The 22,776-nt window shown below is 48.6% G+C and overlaps 1 protein-coding gene across 4 annotated transcripts in view; it reads left to right on the forward strand.

Annotated features, from left to right (window-relative positions):
• Positions 1-21,171, forward strand: part of LOC118215964 (1-phosphatidylinositol 4,5-bisphosphate phosphodiesterase delta-3-A-like) — a 55,026-nt gene extending 33,855 nt beyond the window's left edge. For all 4 annotated transcript variants that reach the window (XM_035396954.1, XM_035396952.1, XM_035396953.1 and 1 more), the window contains exons 3-15: positions 4,255-4,483; positions 5,338-5,467; positions 7,795-8,020; positions 8,404-8,605; positions 9,694-9,838; positions 12,044-12,196; positions 13,110-13,259; positions 15,316-15,472; positions 16,063-16,179; positions 16,920-17,098; positions 17,638-17,773; positions 18,558-18,707; positions 18,969-21,171. In XM_035396954.1, coding sequence (XP_035252845.1) covers positions 4,255-4,483; positions 5,338-5,467; positions 7,795-8,020; positions 8,404-8,605; positions 9,694-9,838; positions 12,044-12,196; positions 13,110-13,259; positions 15,316-15,472; positions 16,063-16,179; positions 16,920-17,098; positions 17,638-17,773; positions 18,558-18,707; positions 18,969-19,093 — 2,099 coding nt within the window. In that variant the 3' untranslated portion in view covers positions 19,094-21,171. The remainder of the gene's footprint in view (positions 1-4,254; positions 4,484-5,337; positions 5,468-7,794; positions 8,021-8,403; positions 8,606-9,693; positions 9,839-12,043; positions 12,197-13,109; positions 13,260-15,315; positions 15,473-16,062; positions 16,180-16,919; positions 17,099-17,637; positions 17,774-18,557; positions 18,708-18,968) is intronic.
• Positions 21,172-22,776: the final 1,605 nt, after the last annotated feature.

The following is a 22,776-nucleotide window of genomic DNA, read 5'->3' on the forward strand; positions in this document are numbered from 1 at the left end:
GGGGAGTGGGGGAGTGGGAGGGGGGGAGAGAGAGTGAGGGGACAGGGGCGGAGAGAGAGGGGTGGGTGGGAGAGACGGCGGTAGGGAGAGATGAAGGAGGGAGAGGAGGGACGGAGGAAGAGGAGAGACGGGAGAGGCGTGGGAGGGAGAGAGAGGAGGGGGGGAGGGTGGGATGGAGGGAACCAGGAAGGCAAAGAACCTCCACAGGAAACATGAGCTATGTTCAGAGCATAAGAAATGAAGAATTTCCTCCTTTTGGTTCCTGTTTCAGAATTGCTTCCCTTTTTGTTATTTGCTGTTGTAAAGACACCAAAGCTCTGTAGGATTGCTGACTTGGTCTCCAAAATCTCAGAAGGTGTCCAAGTGCTACATAGCACCCAAGTGGCCAGTTGTCTTTAAAGGCTGATCCACTGCTTCCATCCGGGCCAGCGAGTTGCAGAGTTCATGTTGCCCCTGTTTGCACTGATAATACAGGAGCATGACTTAAGGCCTGACGAATGCGCCTACTTGTGCCTCACGTGTGTTGTGAGTGTCTACTTTTCTGTCTGCCGTTTAAGTTGGTTTTGTTTGTTCAACAGAGAAAACCCACTGTAATAACAGGAGAGGTATTCACTCCTACTTGGCTGTGACATCACTGTGTGTGATGCCGTAAGCAACTCAGTCTGCGTCAAGCCAGTTTTCACATATACACCGAATGGCCAAAAGTATGTGGACACCTGACATGCAACATCTCATCCAAAATTATGGGCATTAATATGGATTTGGTCCTCCCTTCACTGCTATAACAACCTCCACTCTTCTGGAAAGGCTTTATACTAGATGTTGGAGCATTGCTGCAGTGATTTGTTTCCATTCAGCCAGAAGAGCATTGGTGAGGTCGGGCACCGAATGGGCAATTAGGCCTGGCTCTCAGTTTTCTTTCCAGTTAGTCCCAAAGGTGTTGGGTGGGGTTGAGGTCAGGGCTATGTGCAGGCCAATCAAGTTCTTCCACACCGTTCTTGACAAAACCTCGCTATGAGTTTGGGGGGCATTGTCATGCTGAAACAGGAAAGGGCCTTCCCCAAACTGTTGGGGAAGCACAGAATTGTCTAGGATGTGATTGTACGCTGTAGCATTAAGATTTTCCTTCACTGGAACAAAAGGGCACTACCCATACCATGAAAAACAGCCTCAGACCAAGGGGTGTCCAGATACTTTAGGTTATATAGTGTATTTCCTGCTTATGTGGTAGCCTAGCCCTGCTCTTTATACAGTCCTTTTCCTTTAAACTGCTCTGTGAAATGGGTGCGTATAGGGGTGAGAGAGGACTGGTCCACAGGGACATGGTGTCCCTCCTAATTGGGTCACGGGTGTCGTCCACAGTGGTGAGCCAGCCCACTGGCCATTTAAATGTCCATTATTAACTCAATGTCTCGCTGATTTATGTACTGACCCCCTTTCAGAAGCTCTGGGGGGTGTGGCCAGAACATTAGAATGTGTCTGGAACTCTGATGAGGGGGAGGGGGGGGGGGGTCACATGATCTTGGCTATGTGTTGCACAAGTCATCCTCACCCTTCCCCCGATGCAGGCTCAAGCTCACTGTCACACGCATGTATACTGCATGAATTTCGCCTATGCCCCCCCCCCCCCCCCCCCTCCCCTCCAGCTTTGAACTGTAAGTGAGCCACTTTCATGTGAAGGAACACAGCTTGTGGGGCCAGGTGCAAGGACTGGGGGGTGCAGGGGAAAGGGGTGCTAGGTTGCGACTGGGAACGTAACTCCCAACCTAAAATTAGTAATGACATTGACTCTCTCACAAGTGCCCCGCCCCGCCCCGCAATTCACTCGGCAACAGAGTCTACAGAGGGACCCTAGTAACGTAAAGGAAAATTTATGTTTATGTGTGGAGTGCACTGTCTCACCCATTGCTTACAGTATTTACACAGAATCCATTCAGGCAGCTGTGTAAGATGGTTCCAGAGGCCCCTGTGGGGCCCACACTGCAGCAGCAGGTGCACAGCGCTAGCCTGACGCTGTCCCAGGGCACTGCACCTGCAGCTCGGGGCTAACAGCTGAACGCCGCTGTTCAGGGGGGCTTTAGGGGGGGTCAGTGGTCTGGGCCTGCCAGTGCCATGCCAGCTGACCGTCCTGAAACCCCTTCACCACCCCCACCCCCCCCTTTCCCCAGAGGTCTGGAGCATTGGAGAATCGGTCACTTCCTAGCCTATCGCCCACGGCTCTAGCAAATTAAAATGGCTAAAGGGTTAGGTAGCTTAACGGGAGACAGAGCGCTTGGATTGCCACACACATCAAGAGCTTTCTCACTCTCCCACAAGAGAGCTTTCAGCAGTAAAACCTGAATGCTGGTGGTCTCCAGAGAGAGGCATTTAGGATCTGATTTAGTGCTTGTCCAGGAAGAGTCCGTGGAAATGGCGTCTCTGGACTGGGTTAGGAGCAGCGCAGAAGCACATCTCTTTGGAGGCAGGCTAGCTAGCGCTGCGCTAGCACACCGCTTTGTTCCTCCTATTTAGAACTGCTTAGTCAGGCTGACAAGGGATGCTAACTGTTCTCTGAGAGACGGGTGCTATTTCATACAGAGCTGATGCAGAGAGTTATTGCAGTGTCCCAAACAAGAACATGGGCCCATCTCAACTGCTCATTTTTACCTCCTTGCATCCTTCTCTCGTGTCCTTTCCAATCTCCTCAGCTCCACGCATCAGAGGACACAAGGAAAGGAATCAAGGAAACGTGTATTAGGCAAATGGAATGTCCTTGCTCTTTCAAGCGTCAGTTTGAAGCCATGTCAGTTACAGACGTGGCAGATGGAGAGAGGCAGATCCACAGGTCGATCACTTTTATGTCACACACTCATGTTTCCTTGCTCAAGCATCCTTCAGCCTCCTAGCTGAATAAGCGATTATAATTACTGTCTTTCGGATGAGACATTAAACCGAGGTCCTGACTCACTGTGGTCATTAAAGATCCCATGACACTTATCGCTAAGAGTAGGGGGTTCCCCGTTGTCCTGGCTAAATCCCAGATCTGGCTCTTGCAAACTGCCACCAAAATCATCCCCAGATTTAATTGGCTGAATAAATGTTCTCTCCCTCTCCACCTTCGCTAATGTGTGGTGAGCTTTCTGGCGCAAAATGGCTGCCGTGCATCACCCAGGTGGGCGCTACACATTGGTGGTGGGTGAGGTGAGTTCCCCTTCACTGTAAAGCACTTTGAGCACTCGAAAAAAGTGCTTATAAATGTAAGGATATTATTATTATTATAATGAGCTCCATGTGTCCATCATCCTGGGCATAAATATTTACATCGTTTAAAATAAGTACGGTCTCAGGGGTGACTGGGAAAGACGCTACGATCGCTCGCACGCACGCACACGAGCGCCTCGCGCTGCGAGGCTGTGTTTGATATCCCGTTACGGACCGGCCTGTGGGGCTTTTTTTAACCGCGCTGTGTCTCCTGGCTGCGGCCCAGAGGCCCGGTGACACCGGAGCGGTGACTCCATCACGGCGGACCCCATTTTTAGAGCTCATCATCTTTCCACCCGCGTTCACCTCGTTCTCTAGACCCGAGTTATGAAGGTTCTGTTTTCCCTCAGCAATGCAGATCGGACCTGGGTCAAATACATATTTGTTTTGGATTCAAAGTGCCTGGTAGTTTAACTCTATTCCTGGAGGGCCGCAGTGTCTGCAGGTTTAACTCCAGTCCTGGAGGGCCGCAGCGTCTGCAGGTTTAACTCCAGTCTTGGCGGGCCGCAGTGTCTGCAGGTTTAACTCCAGTCCTGGAGGGGCGCAGTGTGTGTAGGTTTAACTCCAGTCCTGGAGGACTACAGTGTCTGTAGGCTTAACATAAGTCCTGTGAGAGCCGCAGTGTCTGCAGGTTTAACTCCAGTCCTGGAGGGCCGCAGCGTCTGCAGATTTAACTCCAGTCCTGGAGGGCCGCAGTGCCTGCAGGTTTAACTCCAGTCCTGTGAGAGCCGCAGTGTCTGCAGGTTTAACTCCAGTCCTGGAGGAGCAGAGTGTTTGAAGTCTTTTTTGCTGTGTTTGAACGACTGGCAATTTCGTCCTTGAAAAAGAATCTACCTAAGTACTCTAAAAACCAGCACAATGACGTTTGAGATCCTGCTTGCTTAAGACCCATGAACACTCTCTCTGTCTCTGTCTGTCTGTCTCTCTCTCTCTCTCTCTCTCTCTCTCTCTCTCTCTCTATCTCTCTCTCTCTCTCTCTCTCCCTCCCTCCCCCCCCCCCCCCCCCCCCTCCAGTCGCGGTGACGGAGGTGGAGTGCGTGCGCGAGGGCTGCCAGTCGGAGGCGCTGCGGACGCTCTGCGGGTCGGTGCCGGAGGGCCGGTGCTTCACCGTGGTGTTCCGGGGCGGGCGGAAGAGCCTGGACCTCTGCTGCCCCACGGAGCAGGAGGCCCGGAGCTGGGTCCGCGGCATCCGCACCCTCCAGGACCGCGTGTCCGGCATGACCCAGAAGGAGAAACTGGACCAATATCCTTCAGACACTTTCCCAATGACTTACACAAATAATGGTAAATGGACTGCATTTATATAGCGCTTTTATCCAAAGCGCTTTACAGTTGATGCCTCTCATTCGCCAGAGCAGTTAGGGGTTAGGTGTCTTGCTCTGGGACACTTCGACGCGCCCAGGGCGGGGGATCGAACCGGCAACCCTCCGACTGCCAGACAACCGCTCTTACCTCCTTAGCTATGTCGCCCCATAATGACTGCGACTCACTGGATTTGAATGAAGCAGACTGCCAGCTGTAATTATTGGGCATGTTACATTCATATTGGGTGAACCATGTAGGAATTACAGCACATTTTATGTCTAGTCCCCCTATTTTGGGGGACCGGATGTAATTGGACAAAATCGCTGCTCCAGTTGTTTGTCAGATATACGTGTCTGTGTGTGTGTTTGGGGGGGGGGGGGGGGGGGGGAGTGGTGTGTGTAGGTTTGTGTGCATGTGTGTGCGAGTGCGTATGTGTGTGTATATCTAGTATATATGTATTTGGGTGTGAGGGGGTGTCTGTGGGTGTGTGCCAATGTGATTATATGTGTTTGTATGCATGTGTGTGTATGTGGGTGTGTATGGGTGTATGTGGGTGTATGTGGGTGTGTGCGCGTGTGTGGGTGCGTGCGCGCTCGAGTGTGTCTGGGTGTGTGTGTGTGTGTGTGTTTGCGCGTGTGTGTCTGTGTGTGTGTGTAGGTGTGTGTGTGTGTGTGTGCGTGTGTGGGTGTGTGCGGGTGTGTGTGTGTGTGTGCGGGTGTGTGCGCATTTGCGTGTGTCTGGGTGACGTACTCCAGCCCCTCACTGGGCGGCGGCCTCCTTGACTCCTCCCACCTGGATCCAGGGCTTCCTGCGGCGGGCGGACCAGAACCAGGACGGGAAGATGAGCTACGAGGAGGTGAAGCGGCTGCTCCAGATGATCAACATCGACCTGAGCGAGCAGTACGCCCGCTCGCTCTTCAAGGTGAGCGGCCCCGCCGCTCCCTCCCGCTCCGCCGCTCCCGCCCGCCCGCCGCTCTCTCGCTCCCTCCTCGTGTGCCGCCCCGCCCTGGGGAGGAGGTCCCTGCGCCTCCGCTGCCACCTCCCTCTCGGGCTCATCGTAGCTCTGCTGCGCTGTGTTACGCGCAATCTGGAGGAAAAAGAGCTGCTACAACATTGTGGCTGAATCCGGGGAATGATGGATGTTTTTAGGGCTGAAACGCACACAAAAGCTGGTCTTCAGGCATATATATATAGGGCAGGGCTCTACTCTGACATTTTTTCCCAAGGAGCACATCTGCTTCTAAGTAGAAAAATTTACGAGCACACAAACATCCCTGTAGATGTGCTCCTAAATTACCTTTTTTTTTCTCGGTTGGCACACATCAATTTTACGGAACACCACGGAGGCCCATTGGGCCCATACCGGCATTCTCTCACATTTCCCTCGGATATCTTTTCATTTTGGATGCTTTAATTGGACTTGGAAGGTTATTTATGTGCGGGCCATTGTAAAGCGGTGTCTGGTGCGATGCAACGCGATATCATTTCCCCGCTTGTGTTCTTTTAAATGCTTCCTGATTGGGTGTTGGTCGGGTGGGTTTGTGCGTGTTATTGTGTAAGGCCTGTGTAGCATTGGACTGCACGCGTGAGTGTTTGTATGCATGTATGAATGCTGTAGCTGATGGTCATGGCATTGAGCCATTCATCTGTGTAGAAAACATGTTGTTTACAAAGTCTGGAGTAAAGTCTGTCTGTAATTATAAGTTGCAATGGTAAGCCAATCGTGAGTCCCAGAACAGATTCACATATAAATACACTTACCCCCTAACCCCCCCCCCCCCCCACCACCACCACCCCACCCTACCCAGACAGTATGACCACCACTTATCCTCAGACCGCCACTCATCATCGGATTAATAAAAGTGCATTATGGGGGATTGCAGGGATTCTTCTTATATCTCCTGGTTGTGAAGCTTTGATTGGCTCCTGTCCTCCATCCCCCCCCAGTCCTCCTCCTCCCCTGTCCCTGCTCAACGGATCAGCAGAGCCCATGGCTAGAGCCAGCCTCAGAAAGCGTTCACCCAGACGCCGAGCAGACAGACAGTCCCATTAATGCGTATCTTTGGTTTCTGTGTCTCCCTCTCCATGACCTTATAAGGGCAGTGCTCATTTGCACATCAGAGTCGCGCAGATTGGTTTTCGCTGATTGTGTCGGGTCACAAGCCGCTGCCTGCGATAAGAACTGCTTTGTGTGATCAAACCGAACAGCACTGCCGCAGTGAACGACCTTAAAAATATCTCCGCCGCCACAAATATCACGAGGGTTTCTGTTCTCCGTTTGCCCTTTCCGTATTTTGACTTGGCTGGGTCTTGCGTACGTGCGTGCGTTTGCGTGTGTGTGTAGTGTACACAGAAGCCCGTGACCCTTTAAGCATGACACGCGTGTCTGTGCTTGTGCACGTGTGTATTGACCATGTGCACGTGTGTGTTTGTGCGTGCTTGTCCATTTTGTATTTTTAATGTCTGTGTGTGTGTGTATTTCTGCACATGCACTCATATTGCAGGCGTGTGTCTATGAATCCGCTTGCGTGTATTTGCGAGTTTGCGCGTGTGCGTGTTTGTGCATGTGATGTTGTGTGCTTTGGTCCGTGCCTAGCATTCATGACCCCCCTTAACCATGATGGGTATGTGTGTGTGTGTTTGTGTGTGTGTGTGTGTTTGTTTGTTTGTGTGTGCGTGCATGCATATGTGTGTGTGTGTGTGTGTATGTATGTATGTGTGTGTGTATATGTGTGTGTGTATGTATGTATATGTGTGTGTGTGTGTGTGTGTGTGCGCATTTGTGCTTACGTGTGTGTGTGTGTATATATATGTATGTATGTGTGTGTTTGTGTGTACCTGTGTGTGTATGTATGTGTGTGTGTGTGCGCTCGTGTGTTTGTGTGTGCCTGTGTGTATATGTGTGTGTGTGTGTGTGTGTGTGTGTGTGTGCGCATTTGTGCTTACGTGTGTGTATGTGCCTGTGTGTATGTGTGTGTGTGTGTGTGTGCATTTGTGCTTACGTGTGTGTGTGTGTATATATATGAATGTGTGTGTGTGTTTGTGTGTACCTGTGTGTGTATGTATGCGTGTATGTGCCTGTGTGTGCCTGTGTGTATATGTGTGTATGTATGTGTGTGTGTGTGTGTGTGTATATATATGTATGTGTGTACCTGTGTGTGTATGTGCCTATGTGTGTGTGTGTGTGTGCATTTGTGCTTATGTGTGTGTGTGTGTGTGCGCGTGTGTGTGCGCGCGTGCGGTCCACAGAAGTGTGACCGCTCGGGGGACGGGCGCCTGGACCACGTGGAGATCGAGGAGTTCTGCAGGGAGCTGCTTCGCCGGCCCGAGCTGGACTCCGTCTTCCGCCGTTACTCCGGCAACGGCTGCGTGCTGACCACCGCCGAGCTGCGCGACTTCCTGGGAGACCAGGGGGAGGACGCCTCGCTGGACCACGCCCAGAACCTCATCCTCAAATACGAGCTGAACACCTGGGGTAAGCCCCTCCCCGCTTTATTCTTACTGCGTATAAGAGGGGTAAGATTATGACGCTCTTGTCCAGAGAGACTACACACACACACACACACAGGCACACATAGACACACACACTTGCACACACACAGGCATACTCATACACCCACACACATACACAGATATACACGCACAGGTACAGACGCACATGCATGCACACACATGCAGACGCACACGCACACACACACACACACAGACACGCACTCACATAGGCACAAACACATACGCACACACACTCACAGGCAAACTCGCACTCACACTCATTCGTCTATAACTGAGAGTCTGAGTTCGCCGGCCTCTGGCTGCCAGCGTCAGCGGTTGGTCAGCTGTGAGTCGCTTTGCCTGCAGCTCAGAGGCACCAGCTGATGACGCAGAACGGGTTCACCATGTACATGCTGTCCCAAGAGAACGACGTGTTCAACCCCGCCCACTCCGAGGTCTACCAGGACATGACCCTCCCCCTGTCCCACTACTTCATCTCCTCTTCGCACAACACCTACCTCACCAAGGACCAGGTCACCAGCGCCAGCAGCACCGAGCCCTACATCAGGTACCTGCACCTGTCCCGACCGATCAGGAACCTGTCCTGACCACGTATGAACCTGTCCCGACCGTACATGAACCCGTCTCGTTTGTGAATAAACCCGTCCCACCTGAGCAGGAACCTGTCCTGACCACGTATGAACCTATCCCGACCGTACATGAACCTGTCTCGTTTGTGTATAAACCTGTCCCAACTGAGCAGGAACCTGCCCCAACTGCGTATGAACCTATCTCGACTGCATATGAACTTGTCCCTTCTACGTTTGAATTTGTATGAACCTGTCCTCAAAGCCTATGAACCAGTTTCAACTGTTCATGAACCTTTTCTGACAGTGTATTGATCTGTCCCCACTGTGTATGAATATGTCCCAACCGTATGGCCAGTGCTATGCATGTTTTACTCGTACAATTGTTCCTTTATAACTGTACAAAATCAACGACTTTCTCAGTGTCCAAACCCTGAATGACCCTGCCTGTGTGTTCACGTGTGCGAAATCAGCATTGTAATTGTGCCCGTTTCTGAATTGCAAATGGTTAGCAATGCCTCGGTCTCACACACATCGTTGTGTATTTTCCTGCACTGTTTCTGTGTGGTCTATACATATACAGGGCTGTCACTCTAAGTGAGTCATACGGACTCTCATTTACGATACACTGCTGTGCTCTTCTATAAATATGCTGTGACACATAGATATATTTAATCACTCAATGCGGTGCTTAATTCACAATGCATGAAATAATTGTTAGTGTTGCTTTCTTGCTGTCACACCTGTTTATCCCTTGTGTTGCGTGTGTGTCTATGCGTGTGTGCTTGTGTGTGCTTGTGTGCGTGTGCGTGTGCGTGTGCGTGTGCGTGTGCGTGTGCGTGCGCGTGCGCGTGCGCGTGCGCGTGCGCGTGCGCGTGCGCGTGCGCGTGCGTGTGCGTGTGCGTGTGCGTGTGCGTGTGCGTGTGTGTGTGCGTGCGTGCGTGTGTGTGCTTGTGTGCGCGTGTGTGCGTGTGCATGTGCGTGTGCATGCGTGCGCGTGTGTGTGTGTGTGCGTGTGCGTGTGTGCGTGTGTGTCTGTGTGTGTGTGTGTGTGTGTGTGTGTGTCTAGGGCTCTGAATCAAGGCTGTCGCTGCGTGGAGCTGGACTGCTGGGACGGGGACCGAGGCGAGCCGGTCATCTACCACGGCCACACCCTCACCTCCAAGGTCACCTTCAGGGAGGTGATTGAGACCATCGCCCAGTACGCCTTCACGGTGAGCAAACCCTCACAGTGAGGAAGACCTGCAGCGTGAGACCCTCACACTGAGGAAGACCTACAGCGTGAGACCCTCACAGTGAGGAAGACCCACGGCAGCGAAATACTGCACCTGATTCAGATCAAAAGAGTCGTCAGCCGACAAGGTTGTTTCAGAGCTGGGATACTCAAATCTCAATACTCAGTAGTACAGTAGTGCTGCTGCTTTTCTTTTCTACCTGATAGTTAATTGATCGATTAATGCCACTGCTTGGCCAGACATGTAACTCATTTGTTTTAGAGCATTTGTAGGAGATCCTGTCCTGCATCGATAGTTTTAGAACGTCTGCTGAGGGCTGCTGGTGTCCTGGACACTGCAAAGACCTCATCAAGAATTTTAGTCGTATATTTTAAAATCCTTATTTAGCAAACAGTAACTTAAAACAAGCTAATTCTGCTTAAGAGAATGATTTTGAATCTCATTTAAAGGCTGAAACACTGAAGACATATTTATTTGCAGTGGAGATTCAGCGCCTCAAGTTTTGAATTTTTACTGATTTTCTCAGCCAACTTATTACTTGTTATGAAAAATGTAATTCAATTTTTGAAGCACCATTTTGATGTAGGCTGTATAAGCCAATAACGTTTGAATATTTGTTTAATGGAAACTCATCTCTGTTTCGGCAGCAGTGTAGAGTAATGCGTAAGGAACTGGTCTTGTAATCTGAAGGTCACAAGTTCAGTTCTCGGGTAGGACTGCCATTGTGCACTTGAGCAAGCTACTCAACCTGCATTGCTTCAGTATAAATATATCCAGCCGTATAAATAGATGCAATGTAAGTGCTATGCAAAAAAAACGTTGTTTAAGTCGCTCTGGATAAGAGCATCTGCTAAATGACTGTAATGTAATGTAATGTTTATCTTAACTGGGTTGAAGGCTGGCTTTGCTAAGGCTGGGTTCTGGCGGGTTTTACGTTCTGCAGTTTGTGTAAGTCGCGCACATCCTCACTGAGCGCGCTCCGTGGGTTCCTTTTGAGCGCGTTGGCGCATTCCGCCCGCAGCTGCCTCCTCTCACTCCGCGGTCCGCCAGCTGAACCGCGCGGCCGCCGTGTGACCCTCCTCTCCCAGGCCGGTGCTGCAGGGGATTACAGGCCGCCCCCTGGGGCTGCCGGGCACAGTAGCCAATGGCGCGACTAGGATTCTCTTCCATGGTTCAGAGCCGCCAGCCACAGTAGCCAATAGTGCCATTAGAATTCTTTTCCACAGTTTGGTGCTGCCGGCCGCAGTAGCCAATGACGCGATTAGAATTCTATTCCAGAGTATGGAGCCGTCAGCCACAGTAGCCAACAGCACGATTAGGATTCTTCTCCACAGTATTGAGCTGCTGGTCCCAGTAGCCAATGGTGTAATTAGGACTCTGATCCCGAGCAGGATGCTATCGTGCTTTTAGCCTAACCAGACCTGACGGCTTCATCATGACCGTTTTGCAGTTTCAGGCTCATTTTAAGCAGTGGAGGCTAACGGAGGCTGCCCTGTCCCAGCATTCCTATCCTTCCTGTTTGTCTAGCGATTATGCGTTATGAGTGTCTTTTGCCATAATGACCTTCAGTGCCATTCAGTTAAACTAGCATGTAATAAACAGCTACGCTATGGGTTGTGCAGCTGTATGGAAATGGACCAGGACAGGGCGGTGTGATGCGGTCCTGGGAGAAAGGTGAGGTGTCAGTCAACCAGTCTGAAATAGATACTCTACTTGTACCACAGCTGCCGGCAACAGAAATAACTCGACACTCAGATGCAATTGAACTAAATTGCCGAAGCGCCATATTATTGTTGCTGCTATGTTCAGATGGAATAGAATGTTCTAGGGCTTGTGCAATCATTTTGAGTGGTGGTAAGGCCAGTTTCACTAGAGCTACTTCTTCGCCATGCATTACACTGGTTCTTCATACAGGTTATTTGGGGGGAAAATGAACAACAGCTCAACCAGTTGGTATCAAGTTTTTGGCCAAAAAGTGATACAAATGAATATGAATGTGTATGCTAATTTAGAGCAGCATTGACTGTGGGAAGCACCTTCCATTGATGTAACAATCATTAGTGGTAATTGAAAGGAATTAAGTTCTAGAACACTGATTTAGAATTTTGAAAAAGCATTTGGAAAAAGCCTCCTCTTCAAAGGGTTAACATCACTCCCCCCCCCCCCCCCCTCCTTGCTCCCCAGGCCTCTCCTTACCCCCTGATCCTGTCTCTGGAGAACCACTGCTCCGTGGAGCAGCAGGCAGTGATGGCCCGAGACCTGCGCTCCATCCTGGGGGACAGACTCCTGAGCAAGCCCCTGAACAGCCAGCCCCTGGAGCAGCTGCCCTCCCCAGCTGTGGGTCTATCTTTTTATCTCTCTTTCTCTCTCAGTCTCTGTCTCTCTTTCTGTCTCTGTCTCTCTGTTTTTCTCTCTCTCCCTCAAGTTCAAAGTCAAAATGCTTTGTTTACACATTTGTAAATATTGCCAAAGCATACGTACAAAAATATGTTAAAAGATGAACATAAATTCAACAGAACAATCGCTATATCTAACTGTGGTAACAGCAACAATATAATAATAATTATAATTATAATAATCTCTCTCTGGGTTCCCATACACCACCCACTGTTTCTTCCACCACTGTACATTTGTGCATCTCTGTTTAATTCCAAGAGCAGGATTGGGTGACACTATTCTAAACTTTGGTTAAGCCAGTATTATTTATTCAGCTCATTAGCTTATTAGCCCATTGTAACTGCTAGCAGCAAAAGCCTGCATGCACTACAGCCCCTTCCTGGGTGAAAAGAGCATTCAACCATGGGTGTGCGATAAGGGCCGGTGTGTATGGAATTCAATACCAGCTTCTGCCCTAAATTATTTAATTAGCCCAAATCGTTCATTTACTCTGATATTTTTGATGATGTCATGAGCTATTACTGCTGACTGCACATGTGTTTTTGGTGAAAACATTTTACTGTGGTCTAAAATGGGAGTGAACCAGCAGAAAAACCAGCATGAGCACCATGCAGTGCAGCTGTGCACCCCTGGTGCACAGGATTCACACAGGAGATTCACTCAGGAGATTCACGCAGGAGATTCACGCAGGAGATTCTCGCAGGAGATTCACTCAGGAGATTCACACAGGAGATTCACACAGGAGATTCAGTCAGGAGATTCATGCTGGGTACACACAGGAGATTTAACCCCTGCTACAAAGTTTGTGATGAGACAATATGCGCTGAGCGGGTTTGCCTGTCCGTTACCATAGGAACTGAAGGGGCGGATCCTGGTGAAGGGAAAGAAGGAACAAGGTAAGCTGGGGAAGATGGACAGCTGCTCATGGTCCTCCTCCAGCTCTGAGGACGAATCGGGGGGCGGGGGCGGGAGCAAATCCAAAGGAAAGAAAGACCCTGGGAAGGTGAGGCTGTCTGTAAAGGTACAGGGGTGAGGTCTGGACCCATAGTCCAAGGATATACATTTGCATGTGCTTGTATGTATGTGTGCGTGCGTATGTGCATACATGTGTGTACGTATTGTAATTAGTGTACTTAGTGATCCTTTGATCCTTATTAAGATTTCATTGACTTGTCAGTTATTCCCCTTTTGTCCATAATTTTCTTGTAATTTGTAATGTTTCTGTCATTCTTTGGTCTGCCATGTGACAGTCATCTGTTATTGAGCACACTGGGAAAAATATTGGAATATGGATAATTTCTTAGGAATTCATAACATATAAGCCAATCTAACATGCATTGCCTTATTGATGCTGATAAACACACTGAAATTCGTTCTAAATGACAACTAACAAAGCGTGCAACTCAAGGTGGTGGAAATGTGATTTGCAGTTGAACTCACCGTTGGGTGAAATTTTGACTTTGGCGCCACCGTGTGGATAAGGACTGAAATGAAGTCTGTTGCCCAGTGTAGCCACACGCGCTTTGCTGACGCCATATTCATTCTGTTAGCCTTCAGGCAGAGCTTGTAAATGAGGTCTTTTCGGATAGATAATTTCTCATTATTATGTCTTGATTTGGCAGACAGTCATTTTCATATAAAATATGTAGTAGTGTGTGTGTGTGTAGTAGAGATTACAGAGTGAAATGATACATAGTGTTTCCAATCAAATTCTTTTTCCACGCAAGTTTTTGAGTAATGAGCATTGAGGCAATTCTATTCAGAACATGGAAAGATTTTCATTTTTTCAAACGCATGCACACATTTGTGTTCTTATGCGTGCACTTGCACGCAGGTGTGTGTGTGTGTGTGTGTGTTTGCACGCGTGCGTGTTTATGTATGTGTTTTCGTAGGTGACTTAGGTGCATTAACTGTCTTAACTACTACTTGTATTTTTTCATAGACTGCGTTGTTGCTGTTCTCGTTGTTAGTGTTAATCAGTTTAACCTTCAGGGTCCAAGTTGAACTATGCGGTTGTTCCCTGCACTTGGACCGGTACTTCTCTCTAGGGTTTTCGTCACACTTGTTCCTGGTTATGGTTATACACTTTGTTGTACGTCGCTCTGGATAAGAGCGTCTGCCAAATGCCTGTAATGTAATGTAATGTGTTCATGCGTGCACTTGCACACGTGTGTGTTTATGTATGTGTTTATATGTGTGTGTGTTTATGTATGTGTTTATGCGTGCGCTTGCACACGTGTGTATGTGTTTATACGTGTGTGTGTTTATGCGTGCGCTTGCACACGTGTGTGTTTATGTACGTGTTTATGCGTGCGTGTGTTTATGTATGTGTTTATGCGTGTGTGTGTTTATGTATGTGTTTATGCGTGCGCTTGCACACGTGTGTGTTTATGTACGTGTTTATGCGTGCGTGTGTTTATGTATGTGTTTATGTGCACGCTTGCGCGCGTGTGTGTTTATGTATGTGTTTATGCGCGTGTGTTTATGTATGTGTTTATGCGTGCGCGTTTATGTATGTGTTTATGCGCACGCTTGCACGCGTGTGTGTGTTTATGTATGTGTTTATGCGTGTGTGTGTTTATGTATGTGTTTATGCGTGTGCGTGTTTATGTATGTGTTTATGCGTGCGCTTGCACGCGTGTGTGTTTATGTATGTGTTTATGCGTGTGTGTGTTTATGTATGTGTTTATGCGTGTGTGTGTTTATGTATGTGTTTATGCGTGTGTGTTTATGTATGTGTTTATGCGTGTGTGTGTTTATGTATGTGTTTATGCGTGCGCTTGCACACGTGTGTGTTTATGTATGTGTTTATGCGTGTGTGTGTTTATGTATGTGTTTATGCGTGCGCTTGCACACGTGTGTGTTTATGTATGTGTTTATGCGTGTGTGTGTTTATGTATGTGTTTATGCGTGTGCGTGTTTATGTATGTGTTTATGCATGCGCTTGCACGTGTGTGTGTGTTTATATATGTGTTTATGCATGTGTGTGTATGTGTATGTGTTTATGCGTGCGCTTGCACGCGTGTGTGAGTTCACGCGTGTGCCCGTTGCCCCGGCAGCCCGTCCCGTCGTCGAAGCTGAGCCCGGAGCTGTCGGCTCTGGTGGTGTACTGCAGCAGCGTTCCCTTCCACGGGTTCGAGCACGCCGCTAAGAAGCCCCCCAGCAACATGTCGTCCTTCTCCGAGAACAGCGCCCTCCGCCACATCAAGGACTCAGGCAAGGGGGCGGGGCCAGGGCCAGGGGGGCGGGGCCAGGCCAGGGGCGATGTCCCTATGCGGCTTATATGTACCTTGTTAGGCGAGCCATACGCACTGTGTTGAGTGTTAAAGCAGCTGTGTGTGTGTGTGTGTGCGCATATGTGCATGCGTTTGTGTGTGTGCGTGTTTCGCGACTGTGTGTTCTTTCCTGGGCGTTACTGTTAGATATTTAGCCGATGTTCTCATGCAGAGTGATGTGGACAGATATTTTTACATACAATCCATTTTTGAATCTGGATAATATACTGAAGCAGTTTTGATATAAGTACCTTGTTTGTAACAATGGCTGTGCCTCACCCTATTTCACGAAGCAGGATTGCTGAGTTAGCTGGACAACTGTACCCGGTACTCTCACAAGTCTGGAACATATACTGAACTACAAAGAGCTGTTTTACTTGCGGTTATGCAGCTAACTCAGTAATCCTACTTTGTGAAAAGAAAACCTCTCTGGGAATCAAACCTGCAACCTCAGAATTCCAAACCCAGCTCGCTGACCGTCGCACTACGCTGCCTCCCTCACGGCCCTCCCTGCTCGCCCCCTCCCCACAGGAAACCTGTTCGTCCGGCACAACAGCAAGTACCTGAGCCGGATCTACCCGTCCGGCCAGCGGCTGCAGTCCTCCAACTACGACCCCCAGGAGATGTGGAACTGCGGCTGCCACATGGGTCAGTAGCACGGGGAGGGGCGAGGTCAGGTCGGTCCTTTGAGTTTCCTCTGTTCAGGCCTGGTTTTTCCTAGTTGTCCTTTGGGTTTCCTCTGTTCAGGCCTGGTTTTTCCTAGTTGTCCTTTGAGTTTCCTCTGTTCAGGCCTGGTTTTTCCTAGTTGTCCTTTGGGTTTCCTCTGTTCAGGCCTGGTTGTTCCTAGTTGTCCTTTGTGTTTCCTCTGTTCAGGCCTGGTTGTTCCTAGTTGTCCTTTGGGTTTCCTCTGTTCAGGCCTGGTTATTCCTAGTTGTCCTTTGTGTTTCCTCTGTTCAGGCCTGGTTGTTCCTAGTTGTCCTTTGGGTTTCCTCTGTTCAGGCCTGGTTATTCCTAGTTGTCCTTTGTGTTTCCTCTGTTCAGGCCTGGTTGTTCCTAGTTGTCCTTTGAGTTTCCTCTGTTCAGGCCTGGTTATTCCTAGTTGTCCTTTGTGTTTCCTCTGTTCAGGCCTGGTTGTTCCTAGTTGTCCTTTGAGTTTCCTCTGTTCAGGCCTGGTTTTTCCTAGTTGTCCTTTGAGTTTCCTCTGTTCAGGCCTGGTTGTTCCTAGTTGTCCTTTGAGTTTCCTCTGCTCAGGCCTGCTTCTTGCCCAGTTGTTCTTTCCCGTTTCCTCTGTACAGCACCTTTGTGGCAGCGTCTCTGTAAAAAAAGCGCTTGGAGAATAAAACCGAATGTGTTTCTGACGCGCGCTCTGATTCCGTCCCCTTTTCCAGTGGCCCTCAACTTCCAGACGCCGGGGGAGCAGATGGACCTGAACCAGGGCCGCTTCCTGCAGAACGGTCGCTGCGGCTACGTCCTGAAGCCCGGCTTCCTGTGCGAGCCCGACTCCAACTTCAACCCCGAGAACACGGGCGGCGGCCCGGGCCACGTCCCCACCATGCTGAGCATCCGGGTGAGGGGCATTGTGGGAAACGTCTGCACCCCCGGCCGTAGTCTGTAGACATCACCGGGGCGTGATGTCATTTTTCCCCGATAAATACAGGAATAATCGTTTTTCAATCCATAAATGTATTACCCAAGTCCACTGCCTCTGGTTATGTCCTAAGCACACACACATCAAGAGCATTTATTCACTCTGTCAGCTTAGAGCAGAAAGAGACATTCAGCAATAAAGTTACATTCTAGCATCCCCCCGAGACATTTAATATTGAAACTGTGTATTTCCTGATTAATGGGGAACAGTCACAGCTCAGCACAGGTCCCAATGCTGGCTCAGTGCCGAGTCATTTAAACAGCACATCCAGTGTCACTGTTTTTGCAGAAAAGTGCTGACCGGACTTTTAGTTGCGGTTTTGTATTCGAATGTGTTATGGTCGTCATCAGGGTGAGAGAAAGTGCAGTGGTGTGCGTTTGTGTTTATGTATCTCTCTCTTTCTCTCTTCCGCCCACCCTCCGTCTTTATCGCTCTCTCTGGTGGCGTCTCCTGCTCAGGTGCTCTCGGCCCAGCAGCTGCCCAAGCTGAACACGGGCAAGCCCAACTCCATCGTGGACCCGCAGGTGTGGGTGGAGATCCACGGGGTGGGGATCGACAACACCCGCGACAGAACGCACCGCGTCAACAACAACGGTGCGCGACTGGCGCCACGGCTCCTGCAGTAGCCCCGCCCCCTTTGATAACTCCACCCACTCAGTAACCCCTACCATAAATAACCCCACTATTCAATAACCCCACCCCCTCAATAACCCCACCCCTTTGATAACTCCACCCGCTCAGTAACCCCTACCATAAATAACCCCACTATTCAATAACCACACCCCTTTGATAACTCCACCCGCTCAGTAACCCCTACCATAAATAACCCCACTCTCTCAATCACCCAACCCCCTCAATAACCTGTATTCAGGCTGTGATTACATTTGTTCTGTCTGCAAAACCATATCCTATTGTGTGTGGTTACATTGGTTCTGTCTGTGTTCAGGCTTTAACCCCATATCCAGCTGTGTGTGGTTATATTGTTTCTCTCTGTGTTCAGGCTTCAACCCCATATCCAGCTGTGTGTGGTAACATTGGTTCTCTCTGTGTTCAGGCTTTAACCCCATATCCTGCTGTGTGTGGTAACATTGTTTCTCTCTCTGTTCAGGCTTTAACCCCATATCCTGCTGTGTGTGGTAACATTGGTTCTCTCTGTGTTCAGGCTTTAACCCCATATCCAGCTGTGTGTGGTAGCATTGTTTCTCTCTCTGTTCAGGCTTTAACCCCATGTCCTGCTGTGTGTGGTAACATTGGTTCTCTCTGTGTTCAGGCTTTAACCCCATATCCAGCTGTGTGTGGTAGCATTGTTTCTCTCTCTGTTCAGGCTTTAACCCCATATCCAGCTGTGTGTGGTAGCATTGTTTCTCTCTCTGTTCAGGCTTTAACCCCATGTGGGACTGCACCCTGACCTTCCAGCTGCAGGTGCCTGAGCTGGCGCTGGTGCGCTTTGTGGTGGAGGACCATGACCACACTTCTAAGAACGACTTTGTGGGGCAGTTTACCCTGCCCTTCACCAGCTTCCGTACAGGTACACCCTGTACCTGTGTGTGTGTGTGTGTGTGTGTGCATGTGTGTGTAGGCATGTGTATAGGTGAATTTGTATGTATACTGAAAATATATGTGTGTGTGTATGGGTGAATTTGTATATATACTGTAAATATATGCGTGTGTGTGTATGGGTGAATTTGTGTATATATACTGAATGTGTGTGTGTGTGTGTGTGTCAATGGGTTTTTTCATGACCAAAATCTCCACTGCTTACTCATCTCTCCCCCCCCCACCCCCGCAGGGTACCGACACGTGCACCTGCTGAAGGCCGACGGCTCCAGCCTGTCTCCCGCCACCCTCTTCATCCACATCACGGTGTCCCGCAGGGGCATCCCCATCAAGAGCGTGTCCCGGCGCATGGTGTGACCCCTCCTCCCCCTTCCCCTGTCACTCACGCCTTGGCTCCGCCCACGCTAAAGGAGAGAGCCCTCCCGCTGGGGGGCGGAGTCAGAGGGGTTGAGTTGCGGCCTGCCTTTCTCCACTGTCCCCTCTCGACACCTGCAGAAGTCCGGACGAAAAAGCTTCACCCGGCTGAAGACAGGAACTGCCCACCATGCCGGTCGCCATAGAGACTGGAGCTGATTGGCGCCTCTGGGGTTCCTGGGTTAGAGTAGCTCACCTGCCAGGCGGGCAGGAAGTGGGCTCGGAGAAGGCCCTCGGTCACGTGATTAAGGTGCTGGGATTTTCAGCTGCGTTCTAAACGCCAACGCCTTGGTGTTCGAGTCCTTATTCATAAAGATAGGACTGTCTACACCCAATTAAAGTTTTATCGTGTTTTAAATGTCTTTTTAACTGAGGCTTGACATTTAGAAAAGTAGCAGAAACAGGGGAAAACCCAGAGATATATTACGAGGAATATTGTGCCCAGCGGATCTGTACTTAAATGATGTAGATGTATCATTTATGGGAGATAATTACTTACTGGAGGGAACATCTGTGTTGTTCCACATAGACTTAATTAGGGTACTAATTAAATATTGAAGGATAAGGCTGGATAAATTCATTGCACCTTCTAAAGAAAAACGGAGAATATTAGAGAACTGCGGCTCATCTGTGTATATAGACTGTGACAGCGATGTTGCCCAGGTAATGTCCTCTTAAAGCTACTGTAATGATACACTAACACACACCTTTGTCATACATACAGGACCTGAGCTGTGACTGTGACACATTTTAACCATTTTAACTATTTTAGGATAATGTTTAGGTGTGATTTTCCCATACGAAAAGCCTTAGGTGTGGGATTGAACCTGTCTGTACAGAAATACTACATCTCCATGCCTGCTTTGTACAGAGGTATCATGTGACTTCACTAAGTCTGTGACTGAAGATTTGATTGACTGGCCCTATCAGGAGTTAATGAATTGGTCATAAACTTGGGGGATTTATGTGGTCTGAGGCCTAACCCAGTTCTTTAATTTTTTTAAAAGTATTCATATGGTTTGTTTACATTGCCAGTTTGGTATATCATTTTATATTGTCTGAGTTGATGCGTCTTTGCTCTTTGTCGATTTATTATCGTTATTAATGAACAGGTCAGTGGCTGTGATGTCATGACCCCTAACAACTGTGCCTCTTCTTTTCTTAGTATGAAGTATGTCTTAGATATACCTTGCACTGTTGTATTGATATCAATATTGATGAATGTTAATTGATCAAAAATACTGAACATTGTTCATCATAAGACCAGTCACAGTGCTATAATTCATACTGACCAAGTCAGTTGCGAACAACTGGCTTTAAGTGGATATGACTGGAAAAATAGTCTTCATTTCAGTCAGAATTCCCTCCGTTTTGCTTTTTTCAGTAATGTGAACGTTAACTTCCTTTGTCTATAGTTTTGTTCAAACTGCCTGCTTGCCTGCATGCAGACTTTTCAGAAAAACAAATGTGAAGGATTCAACCGACGGCCAAAACCGATTTTCACGGCGTGGTTTTTCTTGCAAATGAATGTCTGTGGAAGGTGCCCTGCTAGGGAATGATACGTGTTCTGCAGGTGAAACGTAAACGCATGTGGTTGTGCTCAGCTTTGATTGGTCCGTGTAGCGTCCGACACCCTTTAGGGGGGAAGCCCTACTTTTCACTCTGGCCAGGCCGAAGAGCAGCTGGCTGTGAAGTGAAGGTGAGTTGTGCTGGATCCAGGTTTTCTCCACCAGGCTGTGCAGTGGGGCCTGTTTCCTCACTGGGTCCTGATGTGAGTGGTTCACTGGGATGGGAAGCACTTTTAAACCTCACCTGTAGATGATTGAACGCGGGACTAAATGCAACGCAGTTCTGTTCTGTCCACTTCCGATCACTCGTAATGTGCGCTGGTGATTCTGAGGTTCATGTGATGGTGTAGAAATGTCATTTAAGGTCACGACAATGGCCGTGTCATATATTTGCCAGAAATAGCATGTTAACTTTTTTTTAATGAAAAAACTAAAAAAACATTTAAATCCCAAGCCTCTTTGCCTCTGTGAATACTTTCTGTTTGGGAGAGAGCGAGAGAGATATTGTGTGTGTGCACGTGTGTGCGTGCGTGTGTGTGTGTGTGTGCGTGCGTGTGTGTGCGTGTGTTTGTCTGTAGGGTCAAAAGAACACCCTGGGAATCATTAGCTAGCCTTCCACAGCACCGCTGATGCTGGACGAGCCAGTGGGTGCCAGTTCTTCCAGTCCACTGGGTACTCCCAGGCTTTGGCTGTGTTTCAGTCACACCTTCTCAATGCCTTGGGCCCATGCTTTTGAGCCTTTTAAACCCCTTTGCCCTCATCTGACCAGTCAAGGTAAAAACGGTGTTGCTAAGGGCCGGGTTATCAGAAGTGGCATGTTACCAACATAACCAAAGACTTCATTCCAGTGTTTATGAAACCACTCTTGAGTTTGTTTAGCAGTCTGTAGCAATATGCAATATCATCTTGGAATATGGGGACATCATGAAGGAATAGTGTTTACACCATCAGGTGTACCTGGTATAGTAAAATGTCTTCATGTTCCTTTGTAGTTATGAGGCCATGCAGAGCACTCATCCAACGCAATGGCTCCCATGACATGCCTGGCCATACCATCACAGATCCACAAACATGTTTAACAGTTGGTAGCAGAAATTGCAGGCCGGTGTCTTCCATTGGCTTTGTCCAAATTGAAATTAATCCGTAGAGTAAGTGTACCTAAACTTTTCCAATGTTAATCATAAGAAGTTTTGTTTGGGGGGTTTTTTTGGTTGTGAACTTTGATGCATTACTGCCACCTACTGGATCAGAGTGGTGGGACAATGCGAGAGGAGGGAGCTTTAGTGCGGAACGTTATTTGAGATGAAAAGTGGGCATTTTAACCATAAACAGTTAATGTAAGACTTGTATAAAGCCTTTTTAAATCATGGTAAACTGTTGTAATTATTTTCATATCCCAGAAGTAGCAGGATGCTAATAGACTGAAACTTTTTAAACTTTGAGAACATTTGAGAACGTGTAGCTACAGTCATTAGTTGTATGGCAAACCACCGATTTGCGCTGTTAATATTACTGCTTTTGGCCCGATTTATCATTCATTACCACAGTACATTTCCATCCATTGCTCTGGTAGATTGTATGTAGTCAAGTAGTCATGAGCTTTTCAGAACGTGCTGCGCTGCTTTTTTTTATTTTTATTTTTTACATAATTTACCACCAGATGACACACAGCTGGTAATGCATGTATAATGTAACCACAGTTATGACAAAGAGGTAAAAACCAGCAGCGCGCGATTTGCGTAAAATAGCATGTTACATTACATTACAGGCACTTAGCAGACGCTCTTATCCAGTTCCAATTCCAGTTCCTTACACACTATGCTACACAGCTGGCCCCAATGTTCGAGTCTCATGCTTATGACCAGTTTGCCGTTCCCTATTTGATGCAGTGTGGCGCCATACATAACGACGTCTCACAGACAATTCCTGCTTCGGAACAACAAGAGACCCTACATTGCGCTTCTGAAACCGGACTTCAGTATCACAGTCACTGCCTCCTTTCTATATCCAGCACTGGCGACTTTAAAATGAGAGGTTGATTACAGGACAACTGTGAAG

The sequence above is a fragment of the Anguilla anguilla genome, chromosome 17 (assembly GCF_013347855.1).
Source record: "Anguilla anguilla isolate fAngAng1 chromosome 17, fAngAng1.pri, whole genome shotgun sequence".
NCBI lineage: Eukaryota > Metazoa > Chordata > Actinopteri > Anguilliformes > Anguillidae > Anguilla > Anguilla anguilla.